Genomic DNA, 12419 nt, shown 5'->3' with positions numbered 1-12419 from the left:
TCCACGCAAAAAGTTTGCACTCTTGTCCTTTGCAAGGCACCAAAACAGCTGCTGGATATCATTACTTACCAGGCATTGGCGTTCGTTCACTATCAACGAGATAGGCGATGCAAGTTGTTCTTTTGTTCTCCACACCGTGGGTGAACCACCTTTATTCGCTGCTCTCAAAGCGCTAGATGGCATATATAGTCAAGTTACAAGCAAATTGGTGTCACTTCGGGATATCATACTATCCCCGTTCGTTGACAGTGCCATGTTGAGTGTGAACATCCAACGAGATAAGTTGTGTGTGGGAGCGCTCCGCAAGGTTATTCACGCGTTTGTGGTTAACGGGCCGCCTTGTAAATGGCAAACTTGCAAAATGTCTCACTTTAGAGTCCCAAAGCACACGTTTCTACAGCCGAAGGACGAAGAATCATATCATGAAGTATCCACGTCGAGAAGTGTTTCATCGTTTCGTGCAAAATGCCTGCGCAAGGAAACACAAGATTCAGTGCAAGAGAGCCTACCACTCTGCACTTGCCCAGATTATTTTAGCCATGCTCACCACGCAAAAACGTTTCGGTATTTAAAAACCATACGGTATTACTGTCTGAGTTTGGATGATTCTGCATCTGAAAATATCGGTACAACTTCTGCGAATTTACTTGGGCATACGAGGCAGAAACTCAATCGATTAAATAATGAGGCCAGCACCTTAGCCGAAACTATGCTACGCGTTTCGACTTCTGAGCTTCACACCGTCTGCCGGAAACCCCCAAAGCATGCGTCCACTCGAGACTTGTCTTTCTCAAAACGAACGTTCTACACTCATGAATTGAAATGGTTAGTGGACCCATCCTCTTTGGATATCCACACTCACAGAAAACAAATTGAGGCCAGAAGAATGTACTTGAAGGTGAAGCTAGGGAGCGCAAAAGAGTCGAAATTAGCGACTGTTCCCTCATTACACATCCTACATTCAATTGGCGCACTGACGTCGAATGGCACATCACTTTCTGTCAACACACTGACGAAATCGGCTCTCGATCACTTTCACTCTTCGGTCTCTGAGCTAGCGACGCACACGACACATTCTGCTATATCGACATTACCTAGAGTTTTCTGCACTGAACACAAAGATGTCACATTCACTGTCTGTGGTGATTGCTCAGTTGACGCACACGCATCACATCCTCGCTTCATGGCGGGCTCAACATCCTTCAAGCATACGAACAAGGTGAGGGGAACCAACCTAGTTCCAAAGATGTGCGGCACTCAACAGTTACGAGGACCAGGCTATTCCATGAAAGTCAAGCAGCGCAGTGAGATAGTGTTGCATGGCATTGGTGCGATTGGCCAACTTGTACATGTGATGTTGCACGTAGCCAGATTCAAATATGTTAGGTCGAGTAACAGAAATGGAAGGATGACTCAAATAATAGGTGCATCCGAGATGGATAGCTGCTGCACTACATTAAATGCCATCGACCACTGCGGTCACTCGGACACAGATGAGTGGCGCGACAATGTACGAAGACAACTGTGCACGTTGTTTTATTTGGCAGGGGTCATACAAGATGGCATCGTTAAAAATCAGACGGCTTGTATGATCCGTGCTGTGATCGCACCAAAGGCAACTGGATCAATTTCGGCATACTGCAATCCATCGTCGCTACATGCTACAGCACATTATTTCTCGTCCATATCCGTGCTTCTAGGGACATTTGGACAAGTGAGTTATGTCGCAGCAAACGCACTACTCGATAGCTACTGCGAACATTTAAACCAGCAAGGTGTGAACAAAATAAGCATCCAGTGGGGCGCCTGGGTAGACTTACCGGGTATGATGAAAAGTGATCATGCAAACCACAGGCGCCTTTCTCGGTTGGGTGTTGGCGCAGTTCGCACGACAGTTGGATTGCATGTATTGAACTTACTTATATGCGATGTTTTTGAATCAGGTGTCATCATCGCTAATGCATTCGTTTGGGAACGTTTCGCCGCACCGTTATTCACTCATATACATTCACTTTCTGAGAATACGAGTGTAGGTATCCAAGCTTTAAATTTAAAACCCCTTGAAATTCAGCAGGGTGTATCAGAACTGGTCGTGAGTATTCTTGGCAGGAAGATCGATGCAGATATGCCGTTCATCGACGCAGGATTTGACAGCATGTGCCTCGCAGAGTTCTCTCAGTCCGTAGAGCGCCGTTTTGACTTGCCAGTACCGTCTACCGTGACGTTCGATCATCCAACCATATCAAGCTTGTCCGCATTCATATGTGACAAAAGTGCAAACCTTCCAACAAAACCAAGTTGTTCTCAACTTGAGATCGATTGTGAAAAGCGTCGCGAAACGACTACACACGTCGTAGCGGAATCATTTGCATTAAGAACTGGTGGAACGGGCTTTCAGGAAGTCACATCTCCATTCGATTTCTGGACAATGATAACATGTGGACAAGATGCAGTTCGAAGAATCCCAACTGATCGTTGGGATGTGGACGACACGTCAACAGTGCACACGATTAGAAAACGCGATCCAGTGTACGGTATCTACAGCAAGTATGGCTCGTTCATAAGAGAAGTTGATATATTCGATGCCAAATTTTTCGAGCTAGCACCGTCTGTTCGACACATCATCGAGCCACAACAAAGAGAGATTTTGAAGGTTTGCCGGGAAGTTTATTATGGTCAAGACGTTCATGTGAAATCGACGCCGTTTGAAAACACGACTTCTGTCTTCGTTGGAATCTGCACAAATGATAGTGAAGCTGTCGGGAGAGATGTTGTTGTTCGCTCTGCATTGTGTGGTGTCATTAGTACCCGTGAGAAAAACATATTGCCAAGTGTTGTACAGGGAATGTCTGAGTCAACGTATGCATTCGCCTCGAATCGTGTTAGTCACATGTTCGGTTTTCAAGGCGAATCAATGTCAATAGACTGTGCATCAGCCTCGGGGCTAGTGTGTGTCCACCTTGCTATGAATAGTTTGAAACTGCGTGGCGTAGTTAACGTTGTTAGCGATTCAGCTATAGCGGCAAGTGTGAACATGATTATGCACAGGCAACTATCGGATTTACATATTGCTCGACAAATTTTTCCTGTAGATGGTCGTTGTAAGACGTTTGATGTGAGTGCAGATGGATTTGAGCGTGGGGAAGGAACGGGCGCAATCTTGATGCATGCAGCCAGCCTCACACGCAACGATCCAGTACGTTTCGTATTGGCGGGGTCTTCTTGCATACACAAGGGTGGCGGTGCGTCACTGAGGGCGCTAAGAGGACCTGCTATTGAGTACAAAGTCCATTGTGCGTTGCTGAATAGCGCGTTGCTGCCGAAAGATGTAACATTTGTGGAGGCATCTGGCCTTGGAGAACCACTCGGAGACGCGATCGAAATAGGAGCATATCAGACGGTGTTCTGTTCTGAAAATTTGAGTCGTACTTCAACCATAGGCTTTGGTAGTGTACATACGAATATTGGTCATCTAGATGGTGCATCTGGAATGATATCGATCATAAAGTCCGCCTTGATGAGTTGCAGCATGATAGCGGTGCCTCTCGTCCATTTCAAAAAATTGAACCCCATGATGTTGGGGCATTCAGTCGGCGAGCATGCAGAGAAGATGGGGCACACATGGAAAGATGTGAACATTGACGGCCGATCCTACTTTCCGATGCTGAAAGGTCCCATATTAAATGGAATAGTTGGTACAAGTTCATTTGGTTACGGTGGGAGCATGGCACATGTGATCACGAGCGCAGGTAGAACATCTATCATGTTTCGAGGGATGCAACCTCGCAGAGGAGTGGTTATTCCTCGACTAAATGCAGGAAACATTCATACGCGTAGTCCTATAGTCGAAACAGCGCACCAACAGCTCCAGAAACTCATTTGGTTCGAAGTACATGATATTGTGAATTCCAAACGGACAGGAAGCTTCCCTGTGCAAAACTGCGAATTTTGTGACGATATCACGGTAGTTTCGATACAGCGTGTACTTGATACGATCGCCATGGATCACTGTCCGTACAGACTGGCTGAGTCTACGCTACGTGGCCCTATAGTTGCAAATATACATGATTTGGTCGTGCGGGCAATGGCACTTGAACTCGCTGTCGATGGAATAAATGTGAACGAAAGGGTATGCAAATGGCTCGATAAGCAAGTCCAGAGATACAAAATTTCGACAGATCCTGACGAACATGTATCACCGGACAGTAATCAGTTACAGATGGCAAAGCTGGACAGAAAAATAGTGTTTGTCTTAGCGTCACCTAGATCTGGTTCTACTTTGCTGCAGATGATGTTGAACACAAACGCAGCGATATTTGCGCCACAGGAACTGTACCTTCTCAACTTTGAGACGATGGCACAAAGACAAAAAGCATTATCACGAGGTCACTCTTGGGCCCTAGAGGGATTACGAAAAGCGATCATGGAGCTACGCGGATGCTTTGCTGATGAAGCTGACAAAATTTTAGAAGACATGCAAAGTCTTTCGACTCATAAAGTTTACACGATCCTTCAAGAATGGTGTGGTGAGCGAATTCTTGTAGATAAAACGCCACCGTACGCCTGGTCGCTGGACAATCTAATGCGGGCAGAAATGATGTTCAAAAATGCCCGCTATATTTTCATACACCGCCACCCATATGCCTCAATAAACTCCATGGTCAAGGAGACATTAATGACTGGAACTGATCGATTAAAAGAGAGTATGAGATGTCTAGAAATTCCCACATGCGATCAGCGAGCGCGCAGTCGCGACGCCGCTTGCACACAGGTCTGGAACTTCATGGATAATTTATGGTCCCAAGGAAACTCCAACATTGTCGATTTTTTGAAAGGTGTGGACAAGTTCAAATGCGTGGACGTGTACTATGAGGATTTAGTATCAAATCCGATGCAGACCATGCGAAATATATGTTCAATTTTGAACATGGCATATAACGACTGCATGGTACATCCTTACTCCGGTGATGGTACGAGAACATTTGAACCAGTCGAGCCGGGCGGCAGTGGTGCTGCTGACCCAAACATACTTAATCACCGTGAAATCGAGCCGCGTTTGGCAAACGCATGGAATAGTGTGAATTTAATTGGTAAGCTATCTGAAAAATCTATGCAAGTTGCTTCAGCCCTGGGTTACCGGCTTCCAATCTGGAAGCAACTGGGCACGCAAAGTAATAGAAAAGTCTTGAAGCGGTTGAATGCGCACACACGCACGCCTGTTATCCTTTTCATCCAAACGAACTTGGACAGAACTTTCAAGTCTTGGGATAGATTTATCGATTCTATTACGTCAGCAGCGTTTGCAATCACTGTTGATTACAATACCTCGCATGCAACTTGTATTGCTGACGTTGCGGAGACGTTCGTTCGATGTGTGCGAGATGACTTGGGCGTCACCACAGGCGATGAAGTAGTGCTCGTTACGAGAGATTCAGGCATGCACGTGGCTACAGAGGTTATTCGAAAGTTCGCGTCTAACACAGTCGCCAAGACTGCATCTGCATGGCAATCGCACCACTCTGTCAAAGATATGAAGCCAACCGTGCTTGGTTTGATTGCTTTCCTTAACCCTCAGTTTGAAAGAACGCTCAGAGTTGACGCCCATGGTGTTGCAGACGCCAAGAAGTACTCTGTTCCCTGGGGAACTTCGAATACATTCAACATTTTAGCCCATGAGCGTATCGATCATAGGTTCGATAAACACCGCTCCGGTCCAATCGGACCACAAATGAACGCGCAGAACACCCGACATCAGGATCAACTCCTGAACGAGTCGAAAGCGACCCGGCGTCTGTTCACGCTATCAGATATTTCCGAGGGACGTGCTAAACGTCATTCGATGGATGGCCTTCCTGTGTGCGTCATAACTGAAAGTGAACACGTTTGCCCCGAGTACTTAAGTTGCCACTTTGGAGTGGATCCAACGACATTATTATTGGAGAGAATTACTCACAACGGTATTATTGACGAATGTCTCGTCGAATCTATCTTAATTTCGGCCTTGCGAAGCGTAGAAAATGATAAGCAATCAAAATGAGACACAAGCTACGCCATTTATTCAATTCAAGTGTCGGTAACAATCATTACGGTTCACTTTCTTCAAAACTTTGTCACAGAAACACTCGTTGGGACGTCCCCGCAAACTGCCGCAGAGCTCTCGTCCCGTGTAACACTCCGAAAGGTTTCCTTCATACATTTTTTTGCGCTTCTTGCTTGTCTTCGCCCCGTCTTGACTGCAGCTTTACGCTCCTTCTTCTGCTCAGCTGTTTCACCTTTGCGCGTGATCTCACTACGCCAATTGAACTCACAATCTTTTTCCACTTTGCGCACGTCATCTCCATTAGCAAGAACAGATCTTGCAACCTCATGTACGTCATTGTATTGTGCAGTAGACGCCAATTTTGTGGCCCTTCGGGGCCATCTACATTCAAGAAGCTTTGGATGGTAAGAAGAGCTACTATGCAAACTTAGAACGCTTTCGCAGTCGTGTAAAGTGACCATCCCGGTGTTTCTTTCAGGTGAATCATGTAACTTAGTACCCATCACTACGTTCGCACCGACTGACATTTGCACGCTAATGCTTTGGCTGCTCAGCTTCGGCTCGGATAAGCTGAGGACAAGGTCCAACGTATGCGCTGTTCCGTCACTTGTACCATTTGTAGAACTACTAGGTTGATCTTCGCATCCGTCACCAAGTTCTTCATCCGCGTAAGAATCCATTATACGAAGGAATGCATCATCTTGAACACACTTTCCATCGATCACGGTGGAATTTCTCGCAACTGATTTCTGTTCGCCAGCGCCAGGAAACCGTGAGCTCAACTCGGAGGCTACCTCATGTACAGCAATAGGGGTGTGCTTCCCGTCAATCTGCTCGTTTGCGAGATGATAAAAGTCATCCGATAACTCTTCAAGTCGTTCTTCAATACTCTCATCGTCATAAGACATCGCATCGAGCGCTCTTAGTACGCCTGAAACAGAGGTGTCATTTTTTAACGTAGTCCGTGCACTATCCCCCAACCCCGCTTTACTCACTACGATAGCGGATATTCGCATGTCAGCCGATCGGCTCATTCCTACAGTTTCGTTATAGTGTCTTTCGTTATCCTCTTCGCCTCCTAGTGTACAGACTCTCAGATGTCTTGAGTAGTCGTAGCCATCATGGGGAAGTCCTAAGTCTTCCTTCTCCGACATTGTCAGTACATGGTGCGTCTTTTCGGCTGTTTCGCAGTCCCGTGATGTACATGGTAGAATCTTAGATATCTTTGCCATATTGTTGGATGCATCATCAACGTTGATTGCGAACGGGTCAGCGCACCCGTTGGCGTCAGTCCTAACCCAGTTGTTCTCGCCGGCTGCGCCGCTATCGTGAGGCGGCAGTAAGGCGTAAGTCACCGCCTTCTTCCTATCAACAAACGACTTTTTCTTCTGACTTCCCATGGATCCGGTCACAGTTCGTTTCTGGACTATTGGGACCTATGGTGGGTGGCGCGCACTGGCGTTCCGCGTCGCTGGGTGGGCTGTCTGCCGTGCAGGCCGCCGATGAGATGAGAACCAGACGCGAACGCCTGGACGCGTGGCTAATCGGGGCGTGGCTAAATATCATGCTGAAGTAACTTTTTATCACGTATGTATACAGTATAACTCCTTCGGGGGTAACCTATATTTTCAGGTGAGTTAGCCGATGTATGTTTTCTTCGTTGCGTCATATGTGTGCGCGGTCTTAGTTGTGCATACTCAGTTAGATTTTCGACTACAATTGTTAACTTATCAATGTCGCGTGTCGAACTTCGCTGAACTAGGGGCGGGGGACTTGCGCAAGACACCCCGAAACTGCCGAAATTTGCATTGCACTTGCATCTTGCAGGTGCAAGATGCCCCCATTTCCAGGGTAGGTAGGAAGACGCCATTTGTCCGAACATTATAATTATACTGTTTACCCATATGATCACCCTTAAACCCTAAACTAAACCCTAAACCATACGATAATTTGACGCCCGGGAAGTCTCATTTACCCTACGCTTTTAAAGAGACCCCATTTGCCCTACGAAGAGTCTCATTTTCCCTACGACATCGTAGGGTAAATGAGACTTTCCGCTGCGGAAGAGTCTCATTTACACTACGCGTGTTGCGTCGACGACGGCAAGGTGAAGAGCGCATCGTCGACGCTCGCACCGCGACGGAGAGCACTCGAAACATGATGACGCGAACATCATCCACGCGATCGGACGGTGTCGCCGACGATTTCGCCGCGGAGTCGTCGGAACAGTCGAGTCCCCTCGCTGATCTCACGAATGCCATCTCTCAACCGACGAGCTCAAGCCGTCAGTTCGCGTCCGGCGTGTGCGGAAAGCGAAACAGACATGATCTTGCGAACGTGCTGAGGCTCGCCGCAGACGCACTTGATGGCCCTGCGATGGCCGCGCGCCAAAAACGCGCACGAGGGCGCGGTTCGCCGATGGAGAACGAGGAGAACGATTACGGGGTGGCTGACGACTTTGATGACGTTCTAGCGCCCGCGAAAAATCTATTGAGCTTGCTTGAAGCGAAAAAACGATCAAATGAGGTCGTGGGACTGACTTGGGATGTTGGACAGAAAAGATCTTCCAAGCACGACGCGGGCGGTGAATGGGTTCTCCTTGAAAAGCACAACACGGGGCCTGAAGCGAGGGCTGCGGCGCGTCTTCGTCCGAACGGCGTGAGATTCAAGAGTGCCAACAGCTCTGCGATGCATTGGTATTACACCTGCGCCACGCATGCGGATAACGGATGCCCTTGTCGGCTGCGTGTGAGTAGGCCAACACACTTGGGCGCAGCTGGCTTTTGGCTTGTCGAGAGACTATACGGAGAGCAATGCGATGCACTCGCGAATGTACCGACTGAACACGTCATCGAACGAGGAACGGGTGATATTGTTGACTGTGACGGAGCTCCCGCAATCGGCATTCCGCCGACAAAGCACTGCCGGGAAGGTCATCAGCGAGGAGTGCATCGCAATCTCGTTCCCATCATCTCAGAAATGCGCAAAACAGGTGCAACGCCCGCGGCCATACTAACGGAATTACACAGCGCGTGGATCAACGGCGGTTTACATGATAAGATTACTGGCAAGGGGGATCTCCCGAGTCAGAAACAGTTGAAGGTGCGCCCGCTCTAAAAATGAGCTGTGTGAGACTGACAATCATGTACCCCTTTTACAGAACTTCTTCCATCGCAAGGAAGCTGCAGGTGGAGATTTGACAGTTGAAGAGGTACAAAGATACCTGCAGCAACACGCCATTCCCAGCACAGCGGACGCGTTCCACGCGCTCCGCCCAGGTACCACTTTTGCACTTCCATTTGACGCAACCATGCTCACTCCAGGTGAACTACAGCGCGCACAAAAGGTACATAGTGCCGAGTTTGGTACTGTCGCGAAAGAGATAGATGCCATTCACGATAAACTCGTCATCATGAGCAGCAAAGAGATGATAGTTGATGCTCTCGCATGTATCGACGCTTGGGAAAACTGCCTACCACTGGGTGGTGATGGCATCTGGAGCGTGCTGAACAAACACCAGTCAATGTTGTGCTCAATAGGGTCGCGATCGAACTATTGGGATACAGAGAGCCGTGATCTCAGACAAGAGTTTCGAGTTTTCGCCTTTGGTTGGTACGCGGCTGAGTGCGCTATCATTCCCATTGCCATTTGCGCATCGGTGCGGCACGTTGTACAGCAACTCTTCAAAAAACAATTCCCACCTGTGAAAGTATGGAACTCGGATGATCACGTCGCATACGCGGCGACGCGAAAAGTATTGTTCAACGTCGATGGCGTCGCGTTCTGTCCATGCCCGGTCCACATCGTGCGGCGGATCACGGAACAGAAAATTGGAAGCGAAGACCACTATGAAGAACTTGCGATGCAGTGCACCCTGATGAAGCATGCTGGCTCACATGCGCAATTTGAACACTTCAATCTGGGGGACGAGAATGAATTACCACGAATCTTTCGTCAGCCGTCAGGCGACGCAGTGCAATATAAGACTGCGGACAAGAAACGATTCATCAAACAGTACACGGACCAGCACACTTGTCCCAAATTGACGAATGCGAATATGTATGAAATATGTGGTGATACCAAATGGTTGGAAAACTATCACATCAACCCAATTTTGGACTGCATACAATTCGATTTGCGTGCAATGGGGAGACGATGCTCGATTGTAGGACCTATTTTACGTGAGTCGGAGCTAATGACGACCGGCCGTGTAGCTGTCGAGCAAGACTATCGTAACGCCCTGTCGATGACATCTCATGGGAGGAATGCAAGGTGGTATGAAAGTGATGATATTTTTTTCGTGTGGCAAAATGGGGCTAGATGCCATTGGTTCGCGTATCATTTCAAGTACGAGCGCGGCTCATGGACCTCACGCAGGTACGACTCTATGCAGGTACTCAGAAGCCACAAGTTCAATACACAGCACGTTCCACTTCCACCCGATGACAAGGAGGAAGTGGAAAAGCTCGGACAGCTCTTGACGTTTGCCGTTCGCGAATGGCACAGAACGCAACCTGAAAACGATGAAGCTGCATCGAAGCACAAGGCGCTGGAAGCAAAAGTACGTTTCGACTCGAAGACATGGCCACCTCAGCAGGTCGACGGGTCGTCCTGTGGAGTACTTACAGTTTACAACATCACCTTAGCTGCCATGGGTATTGCCATTTCACCGAAACTGTACGTGACGCATTGTGGGGAGCAGCACTTACGAAATAAGCTCGTACACGCTTTGCGCGATATAAAAAATGTCGACTCGCGTTATTGGTACGCGAACGTGAAGGATCCATTACACGTGTACTATGATGAACTTGAATTGGACACATCTATTTGGTGCTTAAGCGGCTAGTTGTCCTATCACATTCTGAACTTCCATATGTGCTTCTACTTAGCGCGCCGCTTTGTCAATATGACATTCATGACACGTTCTCCTGTGACGCGAAAAACGTGAGTAACTCGCTATGGTCTTCGCCGACGCCAACCGGATGTACACCTTTTTAGGCTCACATTCCAGACAACCCCGTTTTACCCGCTTTTACCCCACTTATTCCTTGAGTCATAACTCGTCAATCGACTTCCGTGATCGGGCAGGAGGCAGAGCTGCGCGCAGAAACTACTATGCCGTCGTCGTGCTGGTGCACTGATCGATGCGAAACTTTGTTGAATGGTGCATGGCATTGTTTTACGCCTACATACCTAATTTCAGAGCAATGCGCTACGCCGTGTCGACACGGCGTGCGTTTTTATGAACAGTCTCATTTACACTAAGATAAACGTAGGTCTCTTTAAAAACGTAGGGAAAATGAGACTCACCCCCGGGGGAATCCATCGCGTCGTGCGGGTTTAGGGTTTTTTATCGACGTGTGCGCGCGCGATGTGTGTGTGCATACATACTGTTATATCGCGTGGTGTACACGACGTGCGCGCGCGAATGCGTCGACATCCGGCGCGTCGTCGTGTGTGTGTGTACACGGCGTTCGATCGCGTGGTGTACGAGACGTGCGAATGGATGCGTCGACGTCGGAAACGCGTCGGCGTCGGCGCGATAGACGACGGCGACGACGGACGACGCGACGGAGATGTCGGCGCGACGCGCGTCCACGGCGCGAGGCGCGAGGGCGACCGGCGCGCGCGCTCGAACGCGGGCGCGCGCGGCGCGGGCGACGACCGCGACGCAGGCGGTGGCGCGACCGGGATTCGCGATGAAGACGTACGTCGAGCGTGAACTCGACGCGCGAGGGCGGATCGAGGTGATGAAACGCCCGCGCGTGGACTTTACGTCCATCTTAGACGTGGTGCGACCGATCGTGGAGGCGGTGGAGACGAGAGGGGACGACGCGGTGCGAGAGTACACGCGAAAGTTTGACGAGTGCGCGTTGGCGGCGACGACGGAGCGCGTGGAGGATCTCCCGGATCCGACGCTCGATGCGGACGTGCAGGCGGCGTTCGACGTGGCGTACGATAATATTGCGGCGTTCCACGCGGCGCAGGCGCGGAGCGGGGACGTGGACGTGACGACGATAACGTTTCCTCAAGTTCATCACTAGATTGTTTGAGTAATTGAACATTAATTAGATTCTAGCCAGACTATTTCTATTTCCTATTTCTTCGTAGTCTCTTCTGAGTCGTCGACCGGCACTTCGGTTTTCTCAGCTCTCTGCAACACGTCCTCTGCTTGGGCAAGCATTGATGCCGCCTTACCAGAGAGCGTCTCTTCGTGTTTTCCGCTCTCATAATCAGCCTGAACTTCCTTGAATCCCTCTCTGTACGCCTGTATGAACTCTCGAACGCCGTCCCGGTACGCCCGCCCTCTGGTTTCGTACAGGTACGTCACGAGCGGCTTAAATCCCGCCCGTCCCGCCCTCATCGCTCTCTTCGCCTC

General features: G+C 49.2%; 7 protein-coding genes across 7 annotated transcripts in view; 4 read left to right on the top strand and 3 right to left on the bottom strand.

The window, feature by feature from the left end:
- The window catches only part of OT_ostta02g00800 (unnamed product), a gene marked incomplete at both ends in the record, with an annotated part of 33948 nt that extends 27911 nt beyond the window's left edge, over positions 1-6037 (top strand). The window contains one exon of the mRNA XM_022984992.1: positions 1-6037. This exon is cut by the window's left edge and continues 4234 nt beyond it. Within this exon, the coding sequence (XP_022840687.1) occupies positions 1-6037 (6037 nt within the window).
- A 62-nt stretch (positions 6038-6099) lies between these two features.
- On the bottom strand, positions 6100-7194 carry OT_ostta02g00790 (unnamed product; the record flags this gene model as incomplete). The annotated part of the gene is made up of 1 exon (XM_022984991.1): positions 6100-7194. One exon carries the CDS (start codon positions 7192-7194, stop codon positions 6100-6102), a length of 1095 nt encoding a protein of 364 aa, XP_022840686.1.
- Positions 7195-8458: 1264 nt separating this feature from the next.
- On the top strand, positions 8459-9394 carry OT_ostta02g00780 (unnamed product; the record flags this gene model as incomplete). The annotated part of the gene is made up of 3 exons (XM_022984990.1): positions 8459-9142; positions 9201-9318; positions 9375-9394. 3 exons carry the CDS (start codon positions 8459-8461, stop codon positions 9392-9394), a joined length of 822 nt encoding a protein of 273 aa, XP_022840685.1.
- A 58-nt stretch (positions 9395-9452) lies between these two features.
- On the top strand, positions 9453-10886 carry OT_ostta02g00770 (unnamed product; the record flags this gene model as incomplete). The annotated part of the gene is made up of 1 exon (XM_003074775.2): positions 9453-10886. One exon carries the CDS (start codon positions 9453-9455, stop codon positions 10884-10886), a length of 1434 nt encoding a protein of 477 aa, XP_003074823.2.
- A 176-nt stretch (positions 10887-11062) lies between these two features.
- OT_ostta02g00760 (unnamed product) lies at positions 11063-11366 on the bottom strand (the record flags this gene model as incomplete). The annotated part of the gene is made up of 2 exons (XM_022984989.1): positions 11063-11233; positions 11277-11366. 2 exons carry the CDS (start codon positions 11364-11366, stop codon positions 11063-11065), a joined length of 261 nt encoding a protein of 86 aa, XP_022840684.1.
- A 373-nt stretch (positions 11367-11739) lies between these two features.
- OT_ostta02g00750 (Histidinol dehydrogenase) lies at positions 11740-12084 on the top strand (the record flags this gene model as incomplete). The annotated part of the gene is made up of 1 exon (XM_022984988.1): positions 11740-12084. The coding sequence occupies one exon, from the start codon at positions 11740-11742 to the stop codon at positions 12082-12084; it is 345 nt and encodes a 114-aa protein (XP_022840683.1).
- A 53-nt stretch (positions 12085-12137) lies between these two features.
- OT_ostta02g00740 (unnamed product) lies at positions 12138-12419 on the bottom strand (the record flags this gene model as incomplete). The annotated part of the gene is made up of 1 exon (XM_003074773.2): positions 12138-12419. A coding segment is annotated over one exon (282 nt), but the record flags the coding sequence as incomplete, so codon positions are not given.

Source organism: Ostreococcus tauri (genome assembly GCF_000214015.3).
Source record: "Ostreococcus tauri WGS project CAID00000000 data, contig chromosome 02, whole genome shotgun sequence".
In the NCBI taxonomy this organism is placed as follows: Eukaryota; Viridiplantae; Chlorophyta; class Mamiellophyceae; order Mamiellales; family Bathycoccaceae; genus Ostreococcus; species Ostreococcus tauri.
The sequence above is the reverse complement of the archived record's forward strand: the minus strand, read 5'-3'. Positions and strand labels throughout refer to the sequence as shown.